We start from the raw sequence: 25,551 nt of genomic DNA, 5'->3' as shown, positions 1-25,551 counted from the left end.
GGATTACAGGTTTGAGCTCAGGGTGGTTTTTAAGAAACAAATTAAGATACGTAATTCAGCCTGGTGTGGTAGCTCACACCTGTAATCCCAGCAGTTTGAGTGGCTGAGGTGGGAGGATTGCTTTAGGCCAGGAGTTTGAGACCAGCCTGGCCAACATAGTGTGGCCTCATCTCTATAAAAATTAAGAAAAGAATATGTAATTAAAAGGACTTTGGAAGCTAATAATTAAGGAGCTTCCAGATTGTAAGGGTGTAAAGAGTAACAGTAGAAAAATACAGGGTGATGAGATGGGTTTTAAGGGGACATTTGAAAAAGAAACCAACCTTCCAGATACATTTTTTAAATTGGTGAGAGAATTAGTTGAGAGCTTGCTCACTGTTTTTGGGTAATTCCTTGGTTCTTCCATTTAAAAAATTGTTTGCTGTTGGGTATTGTGCTGGAAATAATAATATGAATATCTGTTTTTAATAATCTCTTAGTCTCATAAAGGAGTGTTCAGTAGTGATATTACAGTTGAAGATGAGAGCGGCTCTGAGCTGGGCCTAGGAGTGGGCAGGGGTTGGTCAGGGAAGCATTGAAGGAAGCTGGGAGAACTGGGCTTTCAGTTGGATGAGTTGGAATTGTCCAGGCAGATGATGGGGTAGGGTGTTCCAAGGAGGTGGCTTTAAGACAGACTGCCTAGGTTTAAAATCCAGCTCTGATTGGGAGGTTGTGGTTTTTAATTGAATTTTGGATAAGTGAAAGGGATGAGTCTAGGGTAGTGGTTCTCAACCTTGGGTGTACCTTAGAATTTCCCAGAAAATTAAAATATTGCTGTTTCCCAGGCCCCACCATAGACCAATTCAATTCGTATCACTCGTGGTGTGGTCACAGGTGATTCTAATGTTCATTAGGGCAGAAAATCACCAGTTCAGGACTACTATTTTTTATTCTTTTTACTTTCTCTTTTAATTTCAACAAGTGTCAGTAAAACAGGATTACTATTTCCAAGTCTTTTGGCTTAGGTGACTGGGTTGCTGTGATGGTGCCATTTAGTAGGATGAAAAGCAGATTGAAAGAAAAGATGTTGCTTTTAACATAACATGTGGGCTTTCTAGCAATCCTGTTAACATTTACATGCTTTAACCTTTTTGTGACTAAGAAATACTTTTTAAATATTGATTTCTGGATTGGATATTGTAAATGACCCCAGACTATATGACTTTCATGTTCTTGTGTCTGTATTTTACACTTTGAGTTTCTTTTCTTTTCTTTTTTTTTTTTTTAAATTTTAAGTTGTTCATTTTCTTTAGAATTCTTACAATTGAGTTTCTTTTATGGTATCATCTGATGTTGTTCTTTTCTTTGGACTTACACTTTTTGACATACCAATTTTCATATTTATTAGGTTTGTCTGACTGCCTATTGTAAAATTTCTTGTTGATTGCTTTTCTCTGTCTGCAACCACTACTACCACCAGTGCTAGAATGTAAGCTCCACCAGAGCAGGGATCTTTGATATATTTGTTCACCAATGAATCTTAAATTCCTGGTACATAGTAGATAACACATATTTCTTGAATGGATGAATCTGGCTGGTTTTGCTTCTTTCCAGGTTCTTCACTCTGCTCCTGAAAAAATATGAGATATTGGAGAGCAGAGTTTTGGATTTGTGAGCACTGTTGTCTTCCTATATTAATTGATAATTAAACATGGAGCTTAATTTTTGCTTGCTAAGGGTTGTGAGAGAATACACAATTTTTAACTTCGAGCACATGGGTCTTAATACATCTTAAAAATAAGTCTTTTTTTTAATGTTTTGGTAGGAACCACCAAAGCCCCCACTAAATAATTTTAAAGTGGGGATGAAACTAGAAGCTATTGACAAAAAGAACCCATATCTCATCTGTCCTGCGACCATTGGAGATGTGAAAGGGGATGAAGTTCATATCACATTCGATGGCTGGAGTGGAGCTTTTGATTACTGGTGCAAGTATGATTCTCGAGATATTTTCCCAGTTGGGTGGTGTCGTTTGACAGGAGATGTATTACAACCCCTAGGAACTAGTGGTAAGACAATAATTAATTATGTGTTTTTTACTTTATTGAAGTTTATGTAACTGTTGTTGGTGGCATTGTGGTTAGCTTTGGTGATACTAGGACTTCATGCCCCAGCTAGTGGCAGGCAGAACAGCAAAGCACTGTCCAGGCTAGAGAACTGGAGGTAACAGAAGGCTATGATTAGAATTCTTGAGCGTCACTGTAGCATCATAGTCTGAGTTCCAGTCCACACTGGAGAACATGAACAAAGCTAAAAGTCATATTTGTGCCATTGAGGTCTTGTTGCTGTAAGCATGGGGGGTGGTATGTGCTCAGCTCCTTTTATGGTTGATGTTCAGTTAAAAATTATACATTGTATTCCATTGTTCATATCTCAAACATAGTTTTTAAAAGGTTGGGCATAACTGTTGTAAACATGTCTTACGTGATTTTGGTCCTGTTTTTAAGTTAAATTGACACTTTGATAGCCTTAAGTTAAATCCATAGTGAAAATTTTTGACTCTGTGGAAGCCATTATAAATTGGTATGTTATTGTAGTCATGGTAATATTTATTAGTTGTAACAGTGTTTCCTAAGCTGAGAACTATGATCTTCTAGATGTTTTCTTTCAGAGAAAAGCAGTCAACATGTTGATGTTCCTTGGTGACTCTTTCAAGGGCTTAGATATGCCTAACCTGGTCTTCTATGATGGAGTAACTGCTGAGGCTTAAGTGGCATCTAAGCATAGAACCCAGTCATTGACCCAAGTTTAATATAAACTTAGTGGGATTCGGTTAGCTGGACACGATGGCGCGTGCCTGTAATCTCAGCTACTCGGGAGGCTGAAGCAAGAGAATTGCTTGAACCTGGGAAGTGGAGGTTGCAGTGAGCCACGATCACGCCACTGCACTCTAGCCTGGACAACAAGAATGAAACTCGGTCTTAAAAAAAAAAATAAATAAAAAATAAACTTAGTAGGATTGAAAATAAACATACTTAAAAATTTACACTACTAAATGTTTCATTTTTATGAGAAAAAAGAAAGATAGATGTAGAAAATAAGTAGGCAAGGTGTGCAGAGGAGTGTAGTGTCTAGGTAAGAGCTTGTAGCCATATTATTCTTGCAATGGCTGTTAGAATCATCTGTAATTTGGGACTTTAACACATTCCATTATACTAGAGTACTATATCCCACAGTGTTCTTTTTACTAGTTACCTCTTTAACCAGTTTCCTACTTCCATAAGTCTAGGAAGTAGATATTAATGGTTGATTTTGTAAAATTCAGCATGATGCAGATCTATGTGTATATGGTATTAAGATAAATAAAACATCATCTCTACCCTCAAGAAGTTTACCTTCTAATGGAGGAGGGATGCATGGAGGCGTAGAGCTGTAAAAAAAGATACAATATTAGCAATGCAAAAATAGAGATGTATGCTAGACGTGGAGGTGGCCCAAAGATTTCCAGTCTTGGCTGGAGGAAAAGGTGGTTGCATAAAGGAAAACATCACAAAAGGATGCATGATTCGAGTATTAGATGAGAAGCAGAAGTCGCCCAGCAGAATGAAGACAAAGGTAGGATGGACACATAACAAAAGTGCAAAATTCCACAGTTTATCCCAGAAACTGATGAGTTCACTTTGGAACACAGTGAGTTTGAAATGTGTGGCTGAGAATGCTGTTGTCCTCCAGTATTTTCTCTCTCTTTTTTTCTTAGTATTGCAATTGGTTGCCTAACATACAGACTATATTTCCAGACTCCTAGCAGTATGGTGTGGCCATTAGACTAAGTCCTGGTTGATGGAATAAAAGCACACATAGAATGTACTTTTTCCAGAAAGAATATTATAGAGAGATGAGCATGTCCTTTCCTCTTCCTTCTTCCTGCTTTTATCCTTCTGCTATGAATGTGGTTTTGATTGGAGCTCCATCTTAGAGCATGAGATGGGAACCATATGCTGTGGAGCGGGTGGAAAGCAGCCAGGAGCCAGAGTCCCTGAGAACTTGGTGGAGTAGAGCTTTCATGCTAGCCCACCTGTTTTCAGACATTAGTGAGAAATAAACTTCTATGTTATATAAATCATTATTCTTTTAGGTTTTTCTGTTACCATTAGCTGAACTCAGTCGTAATTGATTCAGGGTAACTTTGGGACATCCAAGTGCACATGTTCATTGATCAAATAGCTGCACATATAGATCTGGAGCCTAAAAAGATAGGTCTTGGTGTACAAATTAGGTTTGAGAGGCATCATGTTCATGCAAACAAATATTCTTTGTGCCAGGTGGGATTACAGGTGATTAGGATGGGAGGGCTAGCAGTTTACTTATTTTGTTGATAGCAGCAAGTGGTGGAACTTTTGAGTGGGTTTTAATTGTGCTTGTATAACAAGTAGAGGTAGAAAAGGACCAAGACAGAACCTCGTGGGTCAATATTTAAAGCAGTAATTATCACTCTTGAATTACTTGGGGGAGCTTGTTAAAAGGCAGTGCTCGGGAACTAACATTCAGGGGTTTGAATCAGTGGGTTTGGAGTGGGGCTTAGTTGTTTACAGTCACATGGTTTGAGGCCTGAACTTTGAGAAGCACAAAAATGAAGAATAGGTAGAAGATAGAAGTCAATCTAGGACACTGGAAAAAATGTACATAAATGTAGGAGATCACTAGGTTGGTTTCCGTGGCAACAGGAGAAAAAAGATTTTAAGGAGAAAGCACTCAACATTATCAAAGGCAGTATAAAAGTCAAGCAAGAAGAAAACTCATTAGTGGTCTTAGTAAAACTATGGTTACTCAGCTTCTTTAAAAGTCTGGATTTAGAGAGTCAAGGGATAAATAGGAAATGCACAGTGTTAAAAAAAAAAAGAAAAAGAAAAAGTGGCATCCTAATACTTTGTGAGATCTGCCTCCTCTGTCTTTACCCCAGTTTACATTTGCTTTGAGTGAACTTTAGAAATCTTACCTCACTTTATGTCCCTTTACCATCTACTATATATAATTGTCTTCAAATTGAGAACCACATTAGTGTTTTAATTTTTGCTTCCACCATCAAACATAACTTAGAAAACTCAAGAGAAGGAAAGTCTGTTGTATTTATTTACATTTTTACCCTTTAAATTGTTCTTTCTTCGTTCCTGATTTTCAGGATTTTCTTCTTTTATAATTTTCTTCCTGTTTAGAGAACTTCTTTTAACCATTCTTTTAGGGTTGGGTGGCAACAAATTCTCTCTTTTTTTGGAGACAGGGTTTCGCGGTGATGCCCACACTGGAGTGCAGTGGCACAGTCATGACTCACTGCAGCTTCAACTCTCCAGATGCAAGCAATTGATCCTCTTGCTTCAGCCTCCCTAGTAGCTGGGACTATAGGCACATGCTACCATGCCAGGCTAATTGTTTTAATTTTTAGTTGAGACGGGGTCTCACTGTGTTGCTCATGCTGGTCTTGAATTACTAGACTCAAGTGCTTCTCCTTCCTCAGCCTCTCAAAGTGTTGGGATTATAGGCATTCTTGAAGGATAGTTGCTGGATATAGAATTCAAGGTGGGTAATTCTTTTCTTTTTTTCTTTTCCTTTTTTTTTTTTTTTTTTTTGTGATGGAGTCTCACTCTGTTGCCCAGGCTGGAGTGCAGTGTTACGATCTCAGCTCACCACAACCTCTGCCTCCCAGATTCAAGCGATTCTCCTGCCTCAGCCTGTCAAGTAGCTGGGCATACAGATGCATGCTGCCACTTGTGGCTAATTTTTGTAACTTTAGTAGAGACGGGGTTTCACCATATTGGTCAGGCTGGTCTCGAATTTCTGACCTCAGGTGATCCACCTATCTTGGACTCCCAAAGTACTGGGATTATAGGCATTAGCCACTGTACCTGGCTAATAATTCTTTTCTTTTAGCACTTGAAAAGTGTTCTGCAACTTCCATCTGGCTTCTGTGGTTTCTGATGAGAAATTTACTGTTATTCAGATTATTTTTCCCTGACAGGCTTCATAAAATTATGGATCTATTGTTTTTGTAGTTATTTCAGTGTTTGCTTTCTGCTTTATTTTGTAGCTATATTATCAAGTGTATACAAATTTTGAATTATTATAACTTCCTGGTCAACTGAACCTTCCACAGTAACCTGATTTATTTATGGTTTTTCTCCTATTGCTGGGGAAACCAACCTAATATATATATATATATTTTTGGAGATGGAGTCTTGCTCTGTCATCCAGGCTGGAGTACAGTGGTGTGATCTTGGCTCACTGCAACCTCTGTCCCCTGGGTTCAATTGATTTTCCTGCCTCAGCCTCCCGAGTAGCTGGGATTATAGGTGCCTGCCACCATACCTGGCTAATTTTTGTATTTTTAGTAGAGACAGGGTTTCCTCATGTTGGCCAGGCTGATCTTGAACTCCTGACCTCATGTGATCCACCTGCCTTGGCCTCCCAAAGTACTGGGATTACAGGCGTGAGCCACTGCACCCGGCTGATCTCCTTTTTTTTAAACTTTAATGTCTACTTTATCTGATGACCAGATTTTCTGTGGATGATGTTCTTGTTATCTTTTTCTGACTAATAGTCAAATTTTTTTTTTGAGACAGGGTCTCACTTTGTCACCTAGGCTGGAGTGCAGTGGCATGATCTCAGCACAGTAAAGCCTTGACTTCCTGGACTTAAGTGATCCTCCTGCTCAGCTCTCCAAGTAGCTGGGACTACAGGTGTGCGCCACCATGCCCGGTTAATTTTTGTATTTTTAGTAGAGTCTGGGTTTCACCACATTGCTCAGGCTGGTCTCAAATTTCTAGTCTCAAGCAGTCTGCCTGCCTCAGTTTCCCAAAGTGCTGGGATTACAAGCGTGAGCCACCACGCCTGGCCAAGAAGTTGTCATACTGTTTTCTGTAATGGCTATACTAATTTACATTCCCACCAACAGTGTAAAGAGTTACCTTTTCTGGCCTGGCATGGTGACTCACCCTGTAATCTCTACACTTTGGGAGGCCAAGGCAGGAAGATTACTTGAAGCCAGGAGTTTGAGACCAGCTTGGGCAACACAGTGAGGCTCTGTCTCTACAAAAAAAATAAGTTAACTGGGCATGGTGATACATGCCTATAGTCCTAACTACTGGGGAGGCTGAGGTGGCAGGATCACTTCAGCCCTGAGGTTAAGAGATCCCAGTGAGCTATATTCATGTCACTGTACTGCAGCCTGGCCAACAGAGCAAGACCTCATCTCTATAAATAATAATAAAAAAAGGGTTTCCTTTTCTCTGCATCCTAGCGAGGATCTATTTTTTTTTGTCTTTTTAATAGTAACCGTTCTAACTGGAGTAAGATGGTAACTCATTGTGGTTTTGATTTCCATTTCCCTGATTATTAGTGATGTTGAGCATTTTTTCATATACTTGTGGACCATTTGTATGTATTGTTTTGAGAAATGTCTGTTCAGATTCTTTGTTCACTTTTTAGCTAAGGGATTATTAGTTTTTTCTTGCTATCAAGTTCCTTGTATATTCTGGTTATTAGTTCCACTGTGGGATAAATAGTTTGCAAATATTTTCTCCTGTTCAAGAGGTTGTTTCCACTCCTTTTATTGTATCCTTTGCAATGTATAAGCTTTTTCGTTTTATGTAGTCCCACTTGTCTGTTTTTGTTTTTGTTGCCTGTGCTTTTGAGGTCTTAGCCATAAAAATCTTTGCTTAGACCAATGTTGGGAACTGTTTCTCTCTGTTTTCTTCTATTAGTTTTATAGTTTCAGGTCTTTAAGTCTTTAATGCACTTTGAGTTGATTTTTTTATATGGTGAGAGAGAAGGGTCTAGGGGTCTAGTTTCATTCTTTTTTTCTTTTTATTTTTTGAGACACAGTCTTGCTCTGTCACCCTGGCTGGAATTCAGTGCAGTCTTGGCTCACTGCAACCTCTGCCTCCCAAGTTAAAGCAATTCTCCTGCCTCAACCTTCCAAGCAGCTGGGATTACAGGTGCCTGCCACCACGCCCAGCTAATTTTTATAGTTTTAGTGGAGATGGGGTTTCACCATGTTGGCCAGGTTGGTCTCGAACTCCAGATCTTGGGTGATCTGCCTGCCTTGGCCTCCCAAAGTGCTGGGATTACAGGCACGAGTCTCCATGCCCAGTTGTTTTCCTTCTACATATGGATATCTGGTTTTCCTGGGACTTTTTATTGAAAAGGGTGTCTGTTTCCCAATGTATGTTCTTGGTGCCTTTATCAAAAACCAGTTAACTGTATATAGATGGGCTTATTTCTGGGTTTTCTCTTTTATAGGTCAATGTATTTGTTTTTATGCTAATACCATGCTGTTTTGGTTACTATAGCCTTGCAATATGTTTTGAAGTCAGGTGGTGTGATACCTCTATTTTTTTTTTTTTTTTTTTTTTTGCTCAGGATTATGTGGGCTATATGGGCTCTTTTTGGTTACATACAAAATTTAGGATTGTTTTTTCTGTTTCTGTGAAGAGTGACATTGGTATTTTGATAAAGACTGCATTGAATCTCTAGATTGTTTTGGGTAATGTGGTCATTTTAGTGATATTAATTCTTCTGATGCATAAGCATGGAATGTCTTTCCATTTGTTCATGTCATTATCAGTTTCTTTCATCAGCATTTTGTAGTTTTCTTGTAGAGGTGTTTCACCTCCTTGGTAAAATTTCTAAGTATCTTCTTCTTTTTCTTCTTCTTTTTTTTTGAGACTGAGTTGGGCTGTGTTGCCCAGGCTGGAGTACAGTGGCGCAATCACAGGTCACTGGAGCTTCCATCTCCTGGGCTCAAGCAATCCTCCCACCTCAGCCTACTGAGTAGCTGGAACTACAGGCGTGTGCCACCATGCTCAACTAATTAAAAAAAATTTTTTTTGTAGATACAGGGTCTCACTGTGTTGCCCAGGCTCGTGGACTCAGTGATCCTCCTGCCTCAGGCTCCCAAAGTGTTGGGATTACAGGTGTGAGCCACTACATCCAGTGTTTTATTTCTTATGTCGTTATTACAAATGCAATGTTCTTAATTTATTTTTCAGTTATTTCATTATTGGTGTATAGAAACACTACTGTTTTTTTGTATGTTGATTTTGTATCCTGCAACTGTACTGAATTTGTTTATTAGATCTGAGAGTTTTTTGGTGGGGTCCTTAGGTTTTTCTAAATACAAGATCATGTCACCTTTAAAGAGGGACAATTTAATGGTTAGAAAGTCATGTAAGGAAGTGACCATTTGAACCAAAGCCAGCCCACGTGGCACTATTTGACTTCCTTTTTTCCATTTGGATTCCTTTTATTTCTCTTGCCTAATTGCTCTGGCTAGAACTTCCAATATTATGTTGAATAGGAGTGCTGACAGCATACTTGACTTGTTCCAGTTCTAAGAGAAAAGCTTTCAGCTTTCATTCAGAATCATGTTAGCTGTGGATTTGTCATATATAGCCTTTATTATGTTGAGGAATGTTCCTTTGGTGCCTAGTTTGTTGAGAGTTTTTAATCATGGAGGACATTGGATTTTATCAAATGCTTTTTCTGCATCTATTGAGATGACCATATGGTTTTTGTCCTTCATAATGTTGATATGATGTATCACATTTATTTGTGTATGTTGAACTATCCTTGCATCCTTGGGACAAATCCTACTTGATCATGGTGTATTATGTTTGGATTCAATTTACTAGTATTTTGTTCAGGATTTTTGCATCTCTGTTCATAGGGAAATTGGCCTGTAGTTTTCTTTTCTTTTCTTTTTTCTTGTGTCTTTGTCTGGTTTTGGTATTAGGGCAGTGCTGGCCTTGTAAAATGAGTTAAGGAGAATTTTAATCTCTTCAATTTTTTTGAATAGTTTGAGGAGAATTGGTGTTAGTTCTTCTTCTTTATAAGTTTGGTTGAACTTAGCAGTGAAGCCATCTGATCCAACATCCTGTAGATTATTGAGTGACTTTTTATTACTGATTCAGTCTCATTGCTTGTTAATTGGTCTGTCAAGGTTTTCTATTTCTTCCTTATTCAGTCTTGATAGGTTCGATGTATCCAGGAATTTATGCATTTCCTCTAGGGTTTCCAGTTTGTTAGTGTATAGTTGTTCATAATAATCTCTGATGTTCTTTTGTATTTCTTTGTTTTTTTGTTGTGATGTCTCTTTTTGTTTGGGTAGTTTTCAGCTATTTTGTTAAATAGGTTTTCTCTGTCTTTGGTCTTCGCTTTATCTTTTGAAACACCCAGAATTTGTATATGTTTGTTTTATGGTGTCTCATATGTCATGTAAGCTTTATTTATTCCTTTTTTTTTATTTGATGGGGTCTGTTTCAAGGATCTATCTTCAAGTTCTGAGCTTCTTTTTTCTGCTTACTCTAATCTATTGTGAGGCTCTGAAAGGAATTTTTTATTTAATGCACTGAATTCTTCATTTCTAGGGTTTCTCTTTGGTTCTTTTTTATGATATGTATTTCTCTGGTGAAATTTCTCATTCACATCCTGAATTGTTTTTCTCATTTCTTTGTGTTGTTTAATCTGTGTTCTCTTGTATCTCATTGAGCTTCTTTAATATCATTGTTTTGAATTCTTTTTCAAGTATTTCTTTTTCATTGGAATCCAATGCTGGAAAATTACTGTGTTCCTTTGGAGGTGTCACATTTCCTACTTTTTTCATGTTTCTTGGGTCTTTACATTGATGTCTGCACATCTAGTGTAATAGTTGGTGCTTCTAATATTTGGATTGGCTTTTGTAGGGGAAATCTTTTTCTTGAAGATGTATCTAGGTGTTGTGGGTTAGATAGGATACTTTGGTTTTGATTCTGAGTGCATGAAGTAGTGAAGTTTTTTCTGCGTGTTCTTTGGCTGTAAACAGTATCATCAATGTTTGTGATTTCCTTAACAGCTCAGGCTGTGGTTGTTGGTTGAGGCTGTGGTGAGGTTTTGCTGCGGGTGAGGATGCCAGGTGCACCAGTCCTCAGGCCCTAGTGATGGCACTGGAGGGCTGAGCGTACCTGTTGTTGGGCCCCTGGTCAGTGTAGATGGTCCTGGCTGATACTTGGGCTTCCAGGTGTCTTGATAGGATGTCGGCAGTGGCCATAGTGGGCTGGGTGGGTGGGTCCTTGCTTCTCTGGGTGGTGTGTTTGGTGTGGGTGATGGCGCTAATGGTGACAAGACAACTTCTGGGCCCTGAAGTAGCATGTGTTTGTGTTAACAGTGCCTGAAACAGGCTGGGTGGGCCAGTCCTCAGGCCCCCAGTGGGTATATGCTGGTGGGTGCTAGCTGAAGTCTTAGCGGCAGGCTGGCCAGGCCCATCCTCAGGCCTCCAGGAGGAGTTTGTAGATGCCAGCAGTGATGGTCAGGACGGGGCAGTCTCCAGGCTCCTGGGAGATATACTTGGTCAATGAGAGAGCAGTGCTGGCTGGCCATGCCTGTCCCCATGTCCCTGGTGGTGTATTTGGACACTGGCTGTGGTGGGCAGGGTGGGGCAATACCCTGGACTCCGGTGCAGTGCTTGGGTGGCAGCAGCAGTGGTGGGCAGGCAGAGCCTGTCTTCAGGGTGTGTGCAAGTGTGCTTCAGTGTTGCTGCTTGGGGGAGCTGCAGCCACAGACAGGCAGCTCAGGCTCTGGAGGGGACATGTCCTTTAGCCCCTGGGGGTGGCGGCTGCGGTAGCAGCAGGGAAAACCAGTGTGCAAGTACACAGAGGTGGCTTTGCTGCTGGGGGTAGGGTTGTAATTGCTAGTGGTGCACACTTAGGCCCCCAGTGGCAGCTGCTGTGGGCAGTGTTAGAGTCTGTTCTCAGAGTCTGTGTGAAGGAACCCTGCTGCTGTGGGGTGAGTAGGGTTGCTGTCATTGGTCATCCTCCCTGGTAGGCAGTTCTTAGGCTCTAGGGAGCATGTGCTTTGTCTTGGATGGGGGTGAGCAGCCTCTCCAGTTTGCTATACCATTTTTCCCCAGGGTGCAGGACACTGTGTATGGTAGAGTGCTGGGGACCTTGCCACTTCTCTGGGTCTAATGGTTGTTGTGCCACTGCAGCCTTCTGGGTGGATGTTGGGAGATGTTGGTGGGGCTCTAGGGATGTGGAGATGTAGGGGTTGTTGGGCTACAGGGCAGGATGCAGTGTGGTGGGGGCTGAGCTCTCAGAATGGCGCTGTCCTTCAGTTGCTTAGGACTTGGGACGTGGGATCACTCTCTAGATCAATGATGTTGCATGGTCTCCAGGCAGGTCCTTAAGCTGTTCTCAGGGCCTGTGATGGGTTTTTCTGTGGCTAGGATTGGCAGAGTCCATGGTGGGGATGTTGACCACTGGGGATCTCTCTCTTACCCTTCTCCTCACTGAAGAGCCTCTTCTGGCTCTCAGCCAGTCTTGGCCAAACTGCTGTCTTGCATCCCTCTCCTTTCATGCCTCAGGTTCTTCCTCCTCTTTGTTGGATTCCAGTATTCCTTCTTAGATGCTCAGTTTGAAGATTATGTAGTTAATATTTTGGTTCTTTGTGGAGGAGAGGAGTATTGGATGCCTCCAGTTAACCATCTTGAAGTGATTTACCTATCATGTTTTAAAAATATCTTTAAAAAATTTCATGGGCTATTATTATTACTTACATAATCAATGTTTGTTGAGATTGACCTAAGTATTTAGCATGTTTTTTACTCTTTTTTTTTTTTTTGAGATGGAGTATTGCTCTTGTTACCCAGGCTGGAGTGCAATGGCGCAATCTCGGCTCACTGCAACCTCCACCTCCTGGGTTCAGGCAATTCTCCTGCCTCAGCCTCCCGAGTAGCTAGGATTACAGGCACGCACCACCATGCCCAGCTAATTTTTTGTATTTTCAGTAGAGACGGGGTTTCACCATGTTGACCAGGATGGTCTCGACCTCTTGACCTTGTGATCCACCCGCCTCGGCCTCCCAAAGTGCTGGGATTACAGGCTTGAGCCACCGCGCCTGGCTGTTTTTTACTCTTTATTTATTCTTGACATCTCAAACCTTTCATCTGGGATTACTTTTCTTCTTTCTGAGGTAAATCCTTCAGAATTTCTTTTATTGAAGGTCTGCTAGTGGCATTCTGATGGTAAAATGCCAGGTTGACAGCCATTCTCTTTCAACACATTGAAGACATACATTCTTTTGACTTTTGGCTTCCATTATTGCTGTTGAGAATACAGCTGTCAGTATTTCTTCTCTGACTGTAATCTGCCATTTAAAAATCTAGCTACTTTAATCTTTTCATGTCATCTTTAGTGTTTTACAGTGTCACCCTGATAGTTCTGGTTGTAGGTTTTATTGAATCTTGATGTCTTGGCAACACCACACATACACAAATACACTGTTTACTTTCATTGTGAGAAATTAAGGATTTCAGATGGCAAAAGTAATTCAATGTTATAAAGCAGTTTTCTTGATAGCCTTTTGAATATTGAGTACAAATAGTCCAAACCATGTTAAAGTAGAATTTGGGAGCCGTTAAGAGTAGAAGCAAATGTGTGCCCACTGGTGCCACAGTCTGTTTTATAAATATTCCCAGAAGTCCCCAGAAGAACTTTGGGATTCTGGGGAAAGTACAGTTAAAAACTTTTAGTTGGTGTTCACCCTAATATAATGCATGTGTTATTCATTTTGCTTTTTTTCAGGTATCGCGTATTAATTATGGATAGGTTAATAGTGGTTAGTACTGTACTTAGACAAGGTGAAATACTCTTTTTGAGTAGAGAAAACATTTAGTCTATACATCATTTATTTAGATGACAGCTATAAAAGTATACTTTTTTAGATATAATGTGTATATTCTTGAAAGAAAAATATTTTTCTAATTTTTCATTCTAACTTTTATAACAGTTTTCTTCTAATAGATAAAGTAACTTCTAATAGATAAAGCAAAATATTGGGAAAAGCTTTTGGATATAGCTGTGGCAAGCTGCGTGGTATTTGGCTTCATACTACTTTTCTCTTACACATATAACTTTAGAAAACACACACATACATGGTCGAATCAGTGGAGAAATGTTGAAATAAGTTATGGTGTAGTTGTTCTTTAGAGTAATTATAGAATAATTTAAAAGAATGAGAGTGTTTCTACTTATACTAAGAAGGAAAGCTCTCCAAGATAAGTGAAAAAAGTAAGTCCCCTCAAATAAATACAGTGTAATACTGGTATGTCAAAACAAAATACATATGTATTTCTGTATGTACATATAGAAATATATATGTAAGTATGTAAACAAAATCTGGAAGGCTATATATCAGATCTGTAATACTGATTATTTCTGTGAAGGATGTTGACTGGTAAAGGAAGTGGTAATGGGGACTTTTGCTTTTAACTGTGGCTTTTCAAAACAAAACTAATATATTTGTATATAGCATTTGTGCTTTAAAGTAAATAAAATGACAATTTTAGTTTGAAAAGGGATTGTATGTATTCTATTTTTTGCCTATTTTTTCATAGTATGTTGCGACTGTATTCCCATGTAAAATATCTCTATAAATTGAATATTATTTCTGCACTGCATTCCATTGTATGGCTATTCCATAATTTACTTAACCAAATCTCTATTTTGTAAAGCATTTAGAATATTTTCAGATTGGTTATTAAACTAGATGATATGATGAATACTTTGATGCATATATCTTTGTATACCTCTCTGTTTCCACAGATAACTTTGCTAGGTTAAGGGGCATGTTTTTAAGGCTGACAAATGGTCTTTCAGAAAGCTATACCCATTTCCACCAACCTCAGAAGTAGGTGCTAAGCGTTTTTTTCCTACTCTGGCCAACCTTGGGAATTATCTTTCTTGCTATTTTTTGCCAATTAAAAAAAAATTGGGGCCAGGCGTGGTGGCTCATGCCTGTAATCCTAGCACTTTGGGAGGCTGAGGCGGGCAGATCACGAGGTCAGGAGATTGAGAGCATCCTGGCTAACATGGTGAAACCCCGTCTCTACTAAAAATACAAAAAAATTAGCTGGGTGTGGTGGCATGTGCCTCTGGTCCCCCTCGGGATGCTGAGGCTGGAGAATTGCTTGAACCTGGGAGACGGAGGTTGCAGTGAGCCGAGATCACCACACTGCTCTCCAGCCTGGGCAACAGAGCAATACTCCGTCCCCACTCCCCCAAAAATTTGTTTTTCAAAATTTCATTTCTTAGATTACTAGTGAAATTGAATCTTTTTCTTTCCATGTATTTTGGGCATTAATATTCCTTTATAATTCGCCTGCTAATCACCTTTTCCCATTTTTCTCTTAGCATGTTTTTTCTTATCAATTTGATAATTCATTTGTTTATTCATTTATTGAACATATCAACCCTTTGTCATAAAAGTAAAAACTTTTTTCCAGTGGTTTGCTTTTTAATGTTAAAGTTTTTTTAACTTAGAGAAATATTATTTATTGACTTTTAATATTAAATACTTTAAATGCCTTAGAATTAAATAATTTCAAAAGGCACAAATAATATTATTTGAATTTCATAAATTAAAAAAAATCTGTATTTTTGTTTATTTTGAATATTTATCATCTTTTTAAAATGCATTCAAATGATAATACTTTGAAATATCTTAAAATACGCTAGAAATGTGTGGTCTCAACCTTTATATAATTGCTTTTGCAAAGTATTTTAAGGTTGTAGCACTTAAAACTTGTTCAAATAATTAATAACTAAAGACAATATTGTTGAATAGTGTCTTAAAAAATGTAACGAGGCATCCATGATTGCTCCTTGATATGGCTTTACATTAAATAAATGTTTATTTAAGCTTTACTAGTTTTCTTTAAAGAATAATAGTAAAGTTTAATTTACTTTAAAACTTTTTTCTAACAGTTTTTAAAAGCTGTAAATACTTCTGTGATCAGAAACAGCAAAAATTTGTATGAGGCTTATTAATGGTAGAAAAAAATCACTGAGAAACTCAGTTGTATAGAAAATTCAGCAAGCTGTATGGCTTTTTCCTTCTCGTTTATTTAGATTTTCCTTTCTTAGCTTTTGTTATGACCCTACAATCTTTCAAAGCCCTTTGCTTCTGGTTGGTGCTGTCACAGCTTATCAGATTTACTCACGAGACCCGTACAGAGTGTCTGGTGAAAAAGAGGAAAGGAACATATGTGCTCCTGTGTCCTTGGCAACTTGCAGAAGAAGGCTGAATCACATAAATGAAAATGAGGCCCATTGTAGATTTTCTTCTTGCAAATTTATTTGATCTTGCCATTTTCTGTTTTCAACTGGCTCCCCCCTCTTCTGTGTCTTATATTTTAGTTCTCCCTAGAAAATGATAGAAATTTAGGAATGCCCTGTAAACTATAGTTTTTTTCCTCAGATTGCCATTTTCATGTCTCCAGTGCATATATACTTATAGGAGTTTATAGCCAGTCATTTCATGAAAGTCCAAATATTTGATACATGAAAGAGCAAGACAGGATAATCCAGCAACTTAGAATCAGAACTAAGACTGCCTTGTTTTGAAGGCTATGTGAAAAATTTTTAAAAACCATTTCTTTTTTGGGGAACGTTTATAAACCCATTACTGTTTTGTCTCTATAATGTTATTTATTAATATAGATTATTAGTCTTTTGAGAAATTAATCTTTTGAAAAATTCAGAAATAGAAGATTCTTTTAAAATTTGCCCCTAGTATGGTTTTCATTATTACGGGATGTTCAAAGTTTTTAACTTTAGCTTCAGATTTATACATCATTGTTTGTAACTTAATGACCTGCACTGGTATGAAGTGTCATCTTGTAGCCTAATCTTGAAGCAATTTTGACCTTACAGACCAGGAAGGAGGGCAAGCAGCAAACTTCCAGATGCCGAGTATAAAGTTGCAGGGTCCCAAGGGTATAGAGGAATTCTTCTGGTCCAAAGGGAACCATGGAGGAGGGGAAAACCTAGAATAAGGAAGGTGTAGCCAAGCATTCCTGTCCTGTGGCACCGTAGGCTTCCAGTGACCACCTTAGCTCTTTTCTTGATAAAACCATTCCAAGTATTGGGTCTTCTGTTCCCCCACATCTCACGGAAACAGCTTAATTTAGAAATGGAACTCAGTGGTAACATGGCATTTCCTTCACAGCTTAATTTAATAGACCTTAAAGGTAATTAATTATTTTGGGGAGTATTAGCTGCTGCTTTGAATGCTGGTTTATTTTATGCAGGTGTGTGTGGTTTAGTTTTTTCTTCATGAAAACTTTAAGGGAGTGAGTTTTAAAAATCTAAATGTTTGATCTTTTAAAAAAATGTAACTGGTCATTTTATATAGTAGGTTTTTTTTTTCCTATTTTGAAAAACTCGAATGTTTTCCTTTTTTTTTTCCTTTTAGTTGCATTTATTTTAAGGCTGAATTTACTCCCGTGCCATAAGTTTTTGCTTCTTCAGTTTCTTCTGGGATATCTTCTTCTTCTGGGCAACCTCCTCTTCTGGTTTAGGAACAATCTGTTCCTTTTCAGTAAGGATCATCTCAATGTGGCAGGGAGAGCTCATATATGGGTTAATTCGACCATGAGCTCTGTAGGTCCGGCGGCGCATCTTGGGTGCTTTGTTCACTTGGATATGCTCAATGACCAGAGAATCTACATCTAAACCCTTAAGTTCAGCATTACTCTCTGCATTTTTAAGCATGTGCAGCAAAAATTCAGCACGCTTTTTGGGCCACCGACCTTGTGTCCAGCCCCACTGCTTGGCCTGGGCACACCTGCCAGCTCTACCATTGTAACATCGGAATGGTACGCACTGTTTCTGTAAAGTGACAACTTTCAGATACTTCGTGGCTTTTCGTATATGCATACCCTTGATGGCCTGGGCAGTTTCACATGTGTTCTTAAAGTGAACGCGAAGATTGGAACCTCTTGATTTGCATGACTTTGTGGGGTTCTCCAGATCAAGTGGATAGCGAACAATTTTCACAGATTACCTCAGGCCGCTTGGGGAAAGAGCAAATGTTTTCCTTTTTAACTGTTTCAAAGTTTGTCTTTTGGGAAATTTTTTGTTGAGCAAACAAGAAATAGATCTGTTTTCCATACTCCCACCCCATTCCCATTTTTAAGAAAACAAAACTAGAAATTGTGGCTGCTTTTTGCTCTTTGTTCAGGCATGTGCAGAGAGGAGTATATGGTTTCTGTGATGTGTGCTTCATCTCTTTAAAATTTAAAATTAAGATTTTATAGCTTTTAATGCATGTATTCACCAACTTTCCCCCTATTTTTGTACAACTGTGTATGTTCAGTAAAAGCCACATAAAATGGCACTTTACATTTCCGTTACAGTAGGTTAAAAGTGGCAGAGGTGGTGCATATAACTAAGGTTGTAAAAAGTTCGAGGTGTGTCAGTCCCACTAGAAGGCTTCTGAATAAACACTCGAGTATTTACCTAGATTCTTGCCCTTAATGTAGTTTAATAAAATATGAACTAATACACTTAGTATATTTAGTACTCTTGTTTGGTATAAATGAAATGGTTAGAAATGCTATCTACCCAAATGACTGACTCAAAAGCTATGAAATTTAATACAGCTGATATTTTCTTTTTCATATGAACAGCTTGGAACAAATGTTTTGCTTGTGTAAATGAGATGGCTATTATGATGCAAAGAAGTATCTTGGAAAAAAAATTTCCTTTTTCTGTTTTAAGTATTCCAGTTAAATACTGCAACAATTGCAAGCAGTCTGGAGATTTTTCTTTCTTGCTTCTGTTCTGTGATATATTTTAGCAAGTTCTCTTGAGACTATTAAAATGTCTTGGTTTTTAGGACATGTGATGGGGGGGATAACTTTGTCTATAGATGCAATAGGTTGGCAGTTAAATTTTGCATGTCTTGTCATTTCTTTCCAGATTCTCTGACCCAGGGTAACCTCTAGAAGGACCTTTGGTTCTTCTCTGAAGGCAGGAGTGTAGGAAGTTTGAGCAGGTGACTGATGATCACTGTCTCTACAGTCCACAGACAATATACGAATTACTTTAGCAGTCTCCTTAGTCCCCTCCTCCCACTCCTCCCCTCTTAAACCAACAAATGCAAATAGCTTCATCCCCATTTGCTAGAAATTCAGGCTTGCTAAGGCAACATGGGCTTTGTTGTTGACTTGCTTTCTCCAGAAAGGCAATTTTATTCTTGGTAAGGAGCAAGGCTATCCTATCATTTGGAAACTAAATCACCTTAATGGTAAAAACAGCAACACTTGTTTCTCTGGAATATTGATAAAGGTAGGAATTACTGCAAAAGTTTCTTTTTATTGTAATCGAAGTGTGGTTAAAGGAATTCATTGTCTGCTTTGTTAGCTTTTGTATACTAAATATCTTGGTAATTTTGCTTATCTCAAAGAAGTCCTCTGTTTTGTTCTAAATATTACTTACTGAAATTGTTGGTAGTATTATTTGCATAGTCACTTCTAAAAATTGTTTTATGGTACAGGGAAAAGTAAGTCTTTGGTTATTTCTACCATGAAAATGTTTTTTTCCCTTTTTTAAAAAGAATAGTCCTATTGTAAGTCAAGTTTGATTTTTTAAATCACCAGTTTGTAATGACACTGTTGTCATTTTTAAAAAAATAGTTTTTAGGGATGTGACAGTAAATGCTTTTTTACTGGTATTACATGAGATTTATTAAAAGATTTTTTTATGATACAGAAATGTGAATAACATTTTGCTAATTAAATATATTAATACATTTGATATTTTTTTTTTTGAAATTGTAGCAGTGACAGCTAAGAATTTTTTTTAACGGTAGCATAATGGAAGTTACTCTATAGAAATAATTTAGGAAGAAAAAAGATACTGTGGTTTAAAAATTGAGTGGCTTTTAAAAGTTCATGTTGCCAGATGAATTATGAATTGACCTAAAACAACTGAAGTTGCTTTTTGTGTGAAGTTTCTTCTGAAAATATTAAAAGCTATGGAGATTATCATCTTTTTAATAATATAACTGTGACCAAAATCTTGGGTTCTTTTGAAGTAAGCACATATGAGTAGCAATTGTGAAATAAAATAGTCTTGAGAAGCATTCCCCCATGAGGCTGAAAGGGGGAGTAGTTTACAAATAATGTCAGTGGTTGATTGGCAAGAAGAAAACAGACATGTTTTTAAAACAAGATTCTTAGAGCTCTTCTAAATTCTAATTGTGATTTCTAGCTTGTTCTCGAATTTTTATGATTTTCTTTCTAGGCTGAATACTTATGGGGATATAATTTTATAACAGGGTAGGGAAACGATGTAAATTTTACTTAATTAGATTTTCTTATTTTAATTTAGCCTACATGCCAACTAAAAATGGTATTGTCACTTAGGTATGGAGGTAGAGAACAACTTCAGCTGGGCTTTTGTATCTTAAACAAAATACAGGTTAGAGAGCTATCCTTTAATGTCTCATTGTGTTTGGGAAATTTTTCCTAGTAACATTTTTGCCAGTTTCCCGTAACCTTAAGATAGAATATTCTATGCATGCAGATTAAGGTTTAATGTTTTATAACATGTATGAAGTGTTTTTTCTTCCTTCTTTAATCTGTTTATCTTAGCTCCCCAAGCCCTGTTTTGAAATGGGGAAGGAGGTAATGAATAAAAACTATAGATCCTTTCAATATATTTGGTTTTGGTTTAATTATCCAGACCTAATTTTTAAAAGCTGTTGGAAAAGAGGTAACAGTGCTTCCTAATGAGAAGTTCTGTCAGATCCCCAAAGCAATCTAATTTAAATGAAATCTTTACTTTTCTGAGTGAGTGATTTCTTTTTGTGTAGGAATTGCTTTTTATTGTATGTGCTAAACATGTAATTTTTAATACTGTAAAACCGTGATTCTTTGCTGTTGAGAGGGAAGCCTGCATGGACCATCAAGGAGACTCAGGAAGGATGGTGAAGGAGCTAAGGCAGCAGATTCTGGGCTTGTTTTAGCTGTTGAATTCTGGCCATGTCTTCCATCTCTGCTTGGCAAATTAAGAGAACCCTCTGGTTAAAATAGGGAAATTGGTGCAAGGTCCAACAAGGGTTAAAATATGCAAAGACAGGTACAATTTTTATAAAAATTGGGACAGCTACTACTGAAAATTAAAGGTGGTGTTTTCCTTTGTAACTTGATCCCTTTTCCTAGTAGCTGTCAGTTATAAAACAAATCTTTGAAAATGAAGGGAGGGGAACAAAAGGGGCTTTTGTGCTTGTTTGGGGCACAGTAGGAAAGGGAGGAAAAAATGAAAAAGTAGTATTTCAGAGAAGTCTTTAAGTGATGATACAAGGGAGAATGATAACCTGTGGGAGGCAAGGTTGAGGTGTGGGAGGGATGTCTGACTAGAACAGAGGATGCCCTGTTGCTATGAATGGAGGTAGACACTGTGTTTCTGACGGTCAACTACTTGGGCAATAGAAATGCTTTCACCATTATGTTCTGCTGAGTCAGCTTCTTTCAACGATTTCTGCCTATAGTACTGAGGTGATCTATTCTTTGATTCTGAAATTGCTGGAGACTGAGTTGCAGATTATTGTGTTTTATTTGTGAGGATTCTAAAAGTCACTGCTGGCATGCAGTGAGCCTGCCATGGGTATTTCTAATGTTACTTTTAGTAGATTCACATATGCTAGTCTGAAAATTATATAGCTGTTTATCTAAATAGAATATTATAATGCTAATGTTAAATAATTATTTTCTTTAGAGACACCTACATATTTAGAAGGCTGGTTCTGTTGTTACTCAAAGAAGTGGCTAAGTTGTTTATTTTTGTTGGGGCATTTTGTATTTTTAATGACAAAATTGGTTTCTATTATAGAACATTTAGAAAATAAGTGATGAGGAAAATCTGAAAACTACATGTATTCCTACCATCTGGGGATAATCACTGCTAATATTTTGGTATATAAGGATTAGAATATTTTAATTAAAAATCAAAGTTTAATTGCCACTAGTCATTGAGTCTTAACTGAGGACATCTTTTAAAAAGCATATGTTGTATTCTGTTCTATGTATGCAGAGTTGTATTGATTTGGTCTCCTCTACTTAGGTATTCTTATTCTGTTATTCTAATAATTAACAGACTTAAAATGTGGTCTGATTGTAAATGTTTGAATTAGAGAAATTCCACAGGAGAATATAAATTGTCAAGAAAGACTGTCAGAAGGTACTCCACCAATATTTGGTGCAATAATTTTTCATAAAGGCATGTTTAGTCAAGAGAGTTGAAAAAACTCAATTGTTTTAGGAAAAAAGAAAAAACTAAAGCACCTAAACATAGGCTTACTATTATTTTTAGATTTCACCTTTTATTTTAGGTACAGAGGGTACATGTACAGGATTGTTACATGGGTGTATTGTACCCAGGTAGTGAGCATAGTACCCAGTAATTAGTTTGTCAGCCTCTCCTCTCCCTCCCTGCTCTAGTAGTCTGCAGTATCTATTGTTACCATGTTTATGTCTATGTGTGCTCAATGTTTAGCTCTCACTTATAAGTGAGGACATGCAGTGTTTGGTTTTCTGTTTTGTGTTTATTTGCTTAGGATGATGGCCTCCAGCTCCATCTGTGTTGCTGCAAAGGATATGATTCCATTCTTTTTTATGGCTATCTAATATTCCATGGTATGTATGTACCACATTTTCTTTATCTAGTCTGTCATTGATGGCCACCTAAATGGATTCCATGTTTTTGCTATTGTGAATAATGCAGCAATGAACATATGAGTGCGTGTGTCTTTTTGGTATAATGATCTATTTTTTTGGGGGTATATACTCAGTAATGAGATTGCTGGGCTGAATGGTAGTTCTAAGTTCTTTGAGGAATCTCCAAACTATTTTCCACAATGGCTGAACTAATTTATGTCCCCACCAACAATGTATAAGTGTCCCTTTTCTCCACAGCCTTGTCAACATCTATTGTTGTTTTGGCTTTTTATATAGTAGCCATTCTGACTGGTGTAAGATGGTATGTCATTGTGGTTTTGATTTGCATTTCTCTGATGATTAGTGATGATGAGCATTTTTTCATGTTTGTTGGCCATGTGTATATCTTTTGAGAAGTGTTTGTTCATGTTCTTTGTCCATTTTTAAATGGGGTTATTTATTTTTTGCTTGTTGATTTAAGTTCCTTATAGATTCTGGATATTAGGCCTTTGTTGGATGTTTACTTTGTGAATATTTTCTCCCATTCTGTAGGTTGCCTGTTTATGCTGGTGACGGTTTCTTTGGCTGTGCAGAAGCTCCTTTTTTAATTAGCACCCACTTGTCAGTTTTGTTGCACTGCACTTGCTTTTGAGGACTTAGCTAAAAATTATTTCCTAAGGCCAATGTTGAGAGGGTATTTGGTAGGTTTTCTTCTAGTATTTTTATAGTTTGAGGTCTTATATTTAAATCTTTAATCCATCTTGAGTTAATTTTTATATATGGTGAAAGGTAAGGGTTTAGTTTCATTCTTCTGCATATGGCTAGCCACTCATCACAGCACCGTTTATTGAATAGGGAGTCCTTTCTCCATTGTTTGTTTTTGTTGGTCTTGTACAAGATCAGATGGTTGTAGGTAAGTGGCTTTATTTCTGGGTTTTCTGTTTTGTTCCATTGGTCTGCTTTTGTACCAGTACCATGCTTATAGCATAGCTTAAAGTTGGGTAGTGCGATACCTCTGGCTTTGTTCTTTTTGTGTAGGATTGTTTTGGCTATTTGGGCTCTCTTTTGGTTCCATATGAATTTTAGAATACTTCTTAAAAAGTGTAATTTAGGTTCTGGGGTACATGTGCAGATCATGCAGGATTGTTGCATAGGTACGTACATGTTGAGGTGGTTTGCTGCCTTCATCCCCCCATCATCTATATCTGGTATTTCTCCCCTCATTATCCCTTTCCACCCTCCCCACCTCCGCTGTCCTTCCCCTAGCCCCCACTACTGACTGCAGTGTGTGATGCTCCCCTCCCTGTGTCCACGTGTTCTAATTGTTCAACACCTGCCTATGAGTGATAAACTGGTGTTTGGTTTTCTGTTCTTGTGTCAGTTTACTGAGAATGATGGTTTGCAGATTCATCTATGTCACTATGAAGGACACAAACTTACCATTTTTTATGGCTGTGTAGTGTTCCATGATGTATGTGCCAGATTTTCTTTATCCAGTCTATTGACGATGGACATTTGGGTTGGTTCCTGGTCTTTGCTATTGTAAACAGTGCTGCGACTTTTTTTCTAATCTTGTGAAGAATGACATTAGTAGTTTGTTAGCAATAGTGTTGAATCTGTAAATTGCCTTACACAGTATGGCCGTTTTAATGATATTCAGTCTTTCAATCCACGAGTATGGGATATTTTTCCATCTATTGACGTGATCTCTGATTTCTTTCAGCAGTGTTTTGTAGTTCTTCTTCTTGTAGAGATTTGTCACCTTCTTGGTTACCTGTATCTAGTTATTTCATTTTCTTTGTAGCTGTTGTAAATGGGATTGTGTTCTTGATTTGACTGTGCCTGGATGTTATTGGTAGGTAGAAATGTTACTTGCTTTTCCACATTGATTTTTATATCTTGAAACCTTGCTAAAATAGTTTATCAGTTCTACTAGCCTTTTGGCGGAGTCTTCAGGGTTTTCTCTGTATAGGATGTATCATCACTGAAGAGATAGTTTGACTTTTCCTATTTGGCTGCTTTTTATTTCTGATTGTTCTGGCTAGAACTTATAGTACTGTGTTGAATAGAAGTGGCGAGAGTAGGCATCCTTGCCTTGTTCCGTTTCTCAAGGGGAATGGTTCCAGTTTTTGCCCATTCAGTATGATGTTGGCTGTGGGTTTGTCACAGATAGCTCTGATTATTTTGAGGTATGTTTGTTTGATGCCCAGTCTGTTGAGGGTTTTTATCATGAAGAGACATTGGATGTTATCGAAAGCTTTTTCTGCATATATTGAGATGATCATGTGGTTTTTGCTTTTAATTCTGTTTATGTGTTGAATTACATTTATTGATTTCTATATGTTGAACCAACCTTGTATCCTAGGAATAAAGCCTGCTTGATCATGGTGAATTAACTTTTTGATGTGCTGCTGGATTCAGTTTGCTAATATTTTGTTGAGGATATTTACCTCTATGTTCATCAGAAATACTGAAGTTTTTTTCCCTTTGTCATGTCTCTGCCAGATTTTGGTATTAGGCTAATGATGCCTAATTCTAACTTCATAGAATGAGTTAAGGAGGAGTTCTTTCTCTCCAAGTTTTTGGAATAGTTTCAGTAGGATCGGTATCAGCTCTTCTTTGTATGTCTGATGGAATTCGGCTGTGAATTCATCTGGTCCAGGGTGTCTTTTGGTCGGCAGGTTTTTTAATACTGATTCAATTTCAGAGCATGGTATTGGTCTAGTCGGGGTTTCAGTCTCTTCCTAATTCAATCTTGGGAGATTGTTTCCAAGTATTTTTCCATTTCCTCTGGATTTTCTAATTTGTGTGTCTAGAGTTTTGTTGGTTTTGTTTGTTTGTTTGAGATAGGGTCTCACTTTGTCACCCAGGCTGGAATGCAATGGCATGATCTTGGCTCACTGCAGCCTCAACTTCCTGGGCTCAAGTGATCCTCTCGCCTCAGCCTCAGAAGTAGCTGGGACTACAGGTGTGTGCTACCATGCATGGCTAATTTTGTGTTGTTAATAGAGATGAGGTTTTACCATGTTGCTCAGGCTGGTCTCAAA

The 25,551-nt window shown here is 37.9% G+C and overlaps 1 protein-coding gene across 13 annotated transcripts in view; it reads left to right on the top strand.

Annotated features, from left to right (window-relative positions):
- Window positions 1–25,551, top strand: part of SCML2 (Scm polycomb group protein like 2) — a 128,778-nt gene that overhangs the window by 47,259 nt on the left and 55,968 nt on the right. For all 13 annotated transcript variants that reach the window (XM_054250760.2, XM_054250765.2, XM_035288247.3 and 10 more), the window contains one exon: window positions 1,805–2,048. In XM_054250760.2, the coding sequence (XP_054106735.2) occupies window positions 1,805–2,048 (244 nt within the window). The remainder of the gene's footprint in view (window positions 1–1,804; window positions 2,049–25,551) is intronic.

The sequence above is a fragment of the Callithrix jacchus genome, chromosome X (assembly GCF_049354715.1).
Source record: "Callithrix jacchus isolate 240 chromosome X, calJac240_pri, whole genome shotgun sequence".
Classification (NCBI taxonomy): domain Eukaryota; kingdom Metazoa; phylum Chordata; class Mammalia; order Primates; family Cebidae; genus Callithrix; species Callithrix jacchus.
The sequence above is the reverse complement of the archived record's forward strand: the minus strand, read 5'-3'. Positions and strand labels throughout refer to the sequence as shown.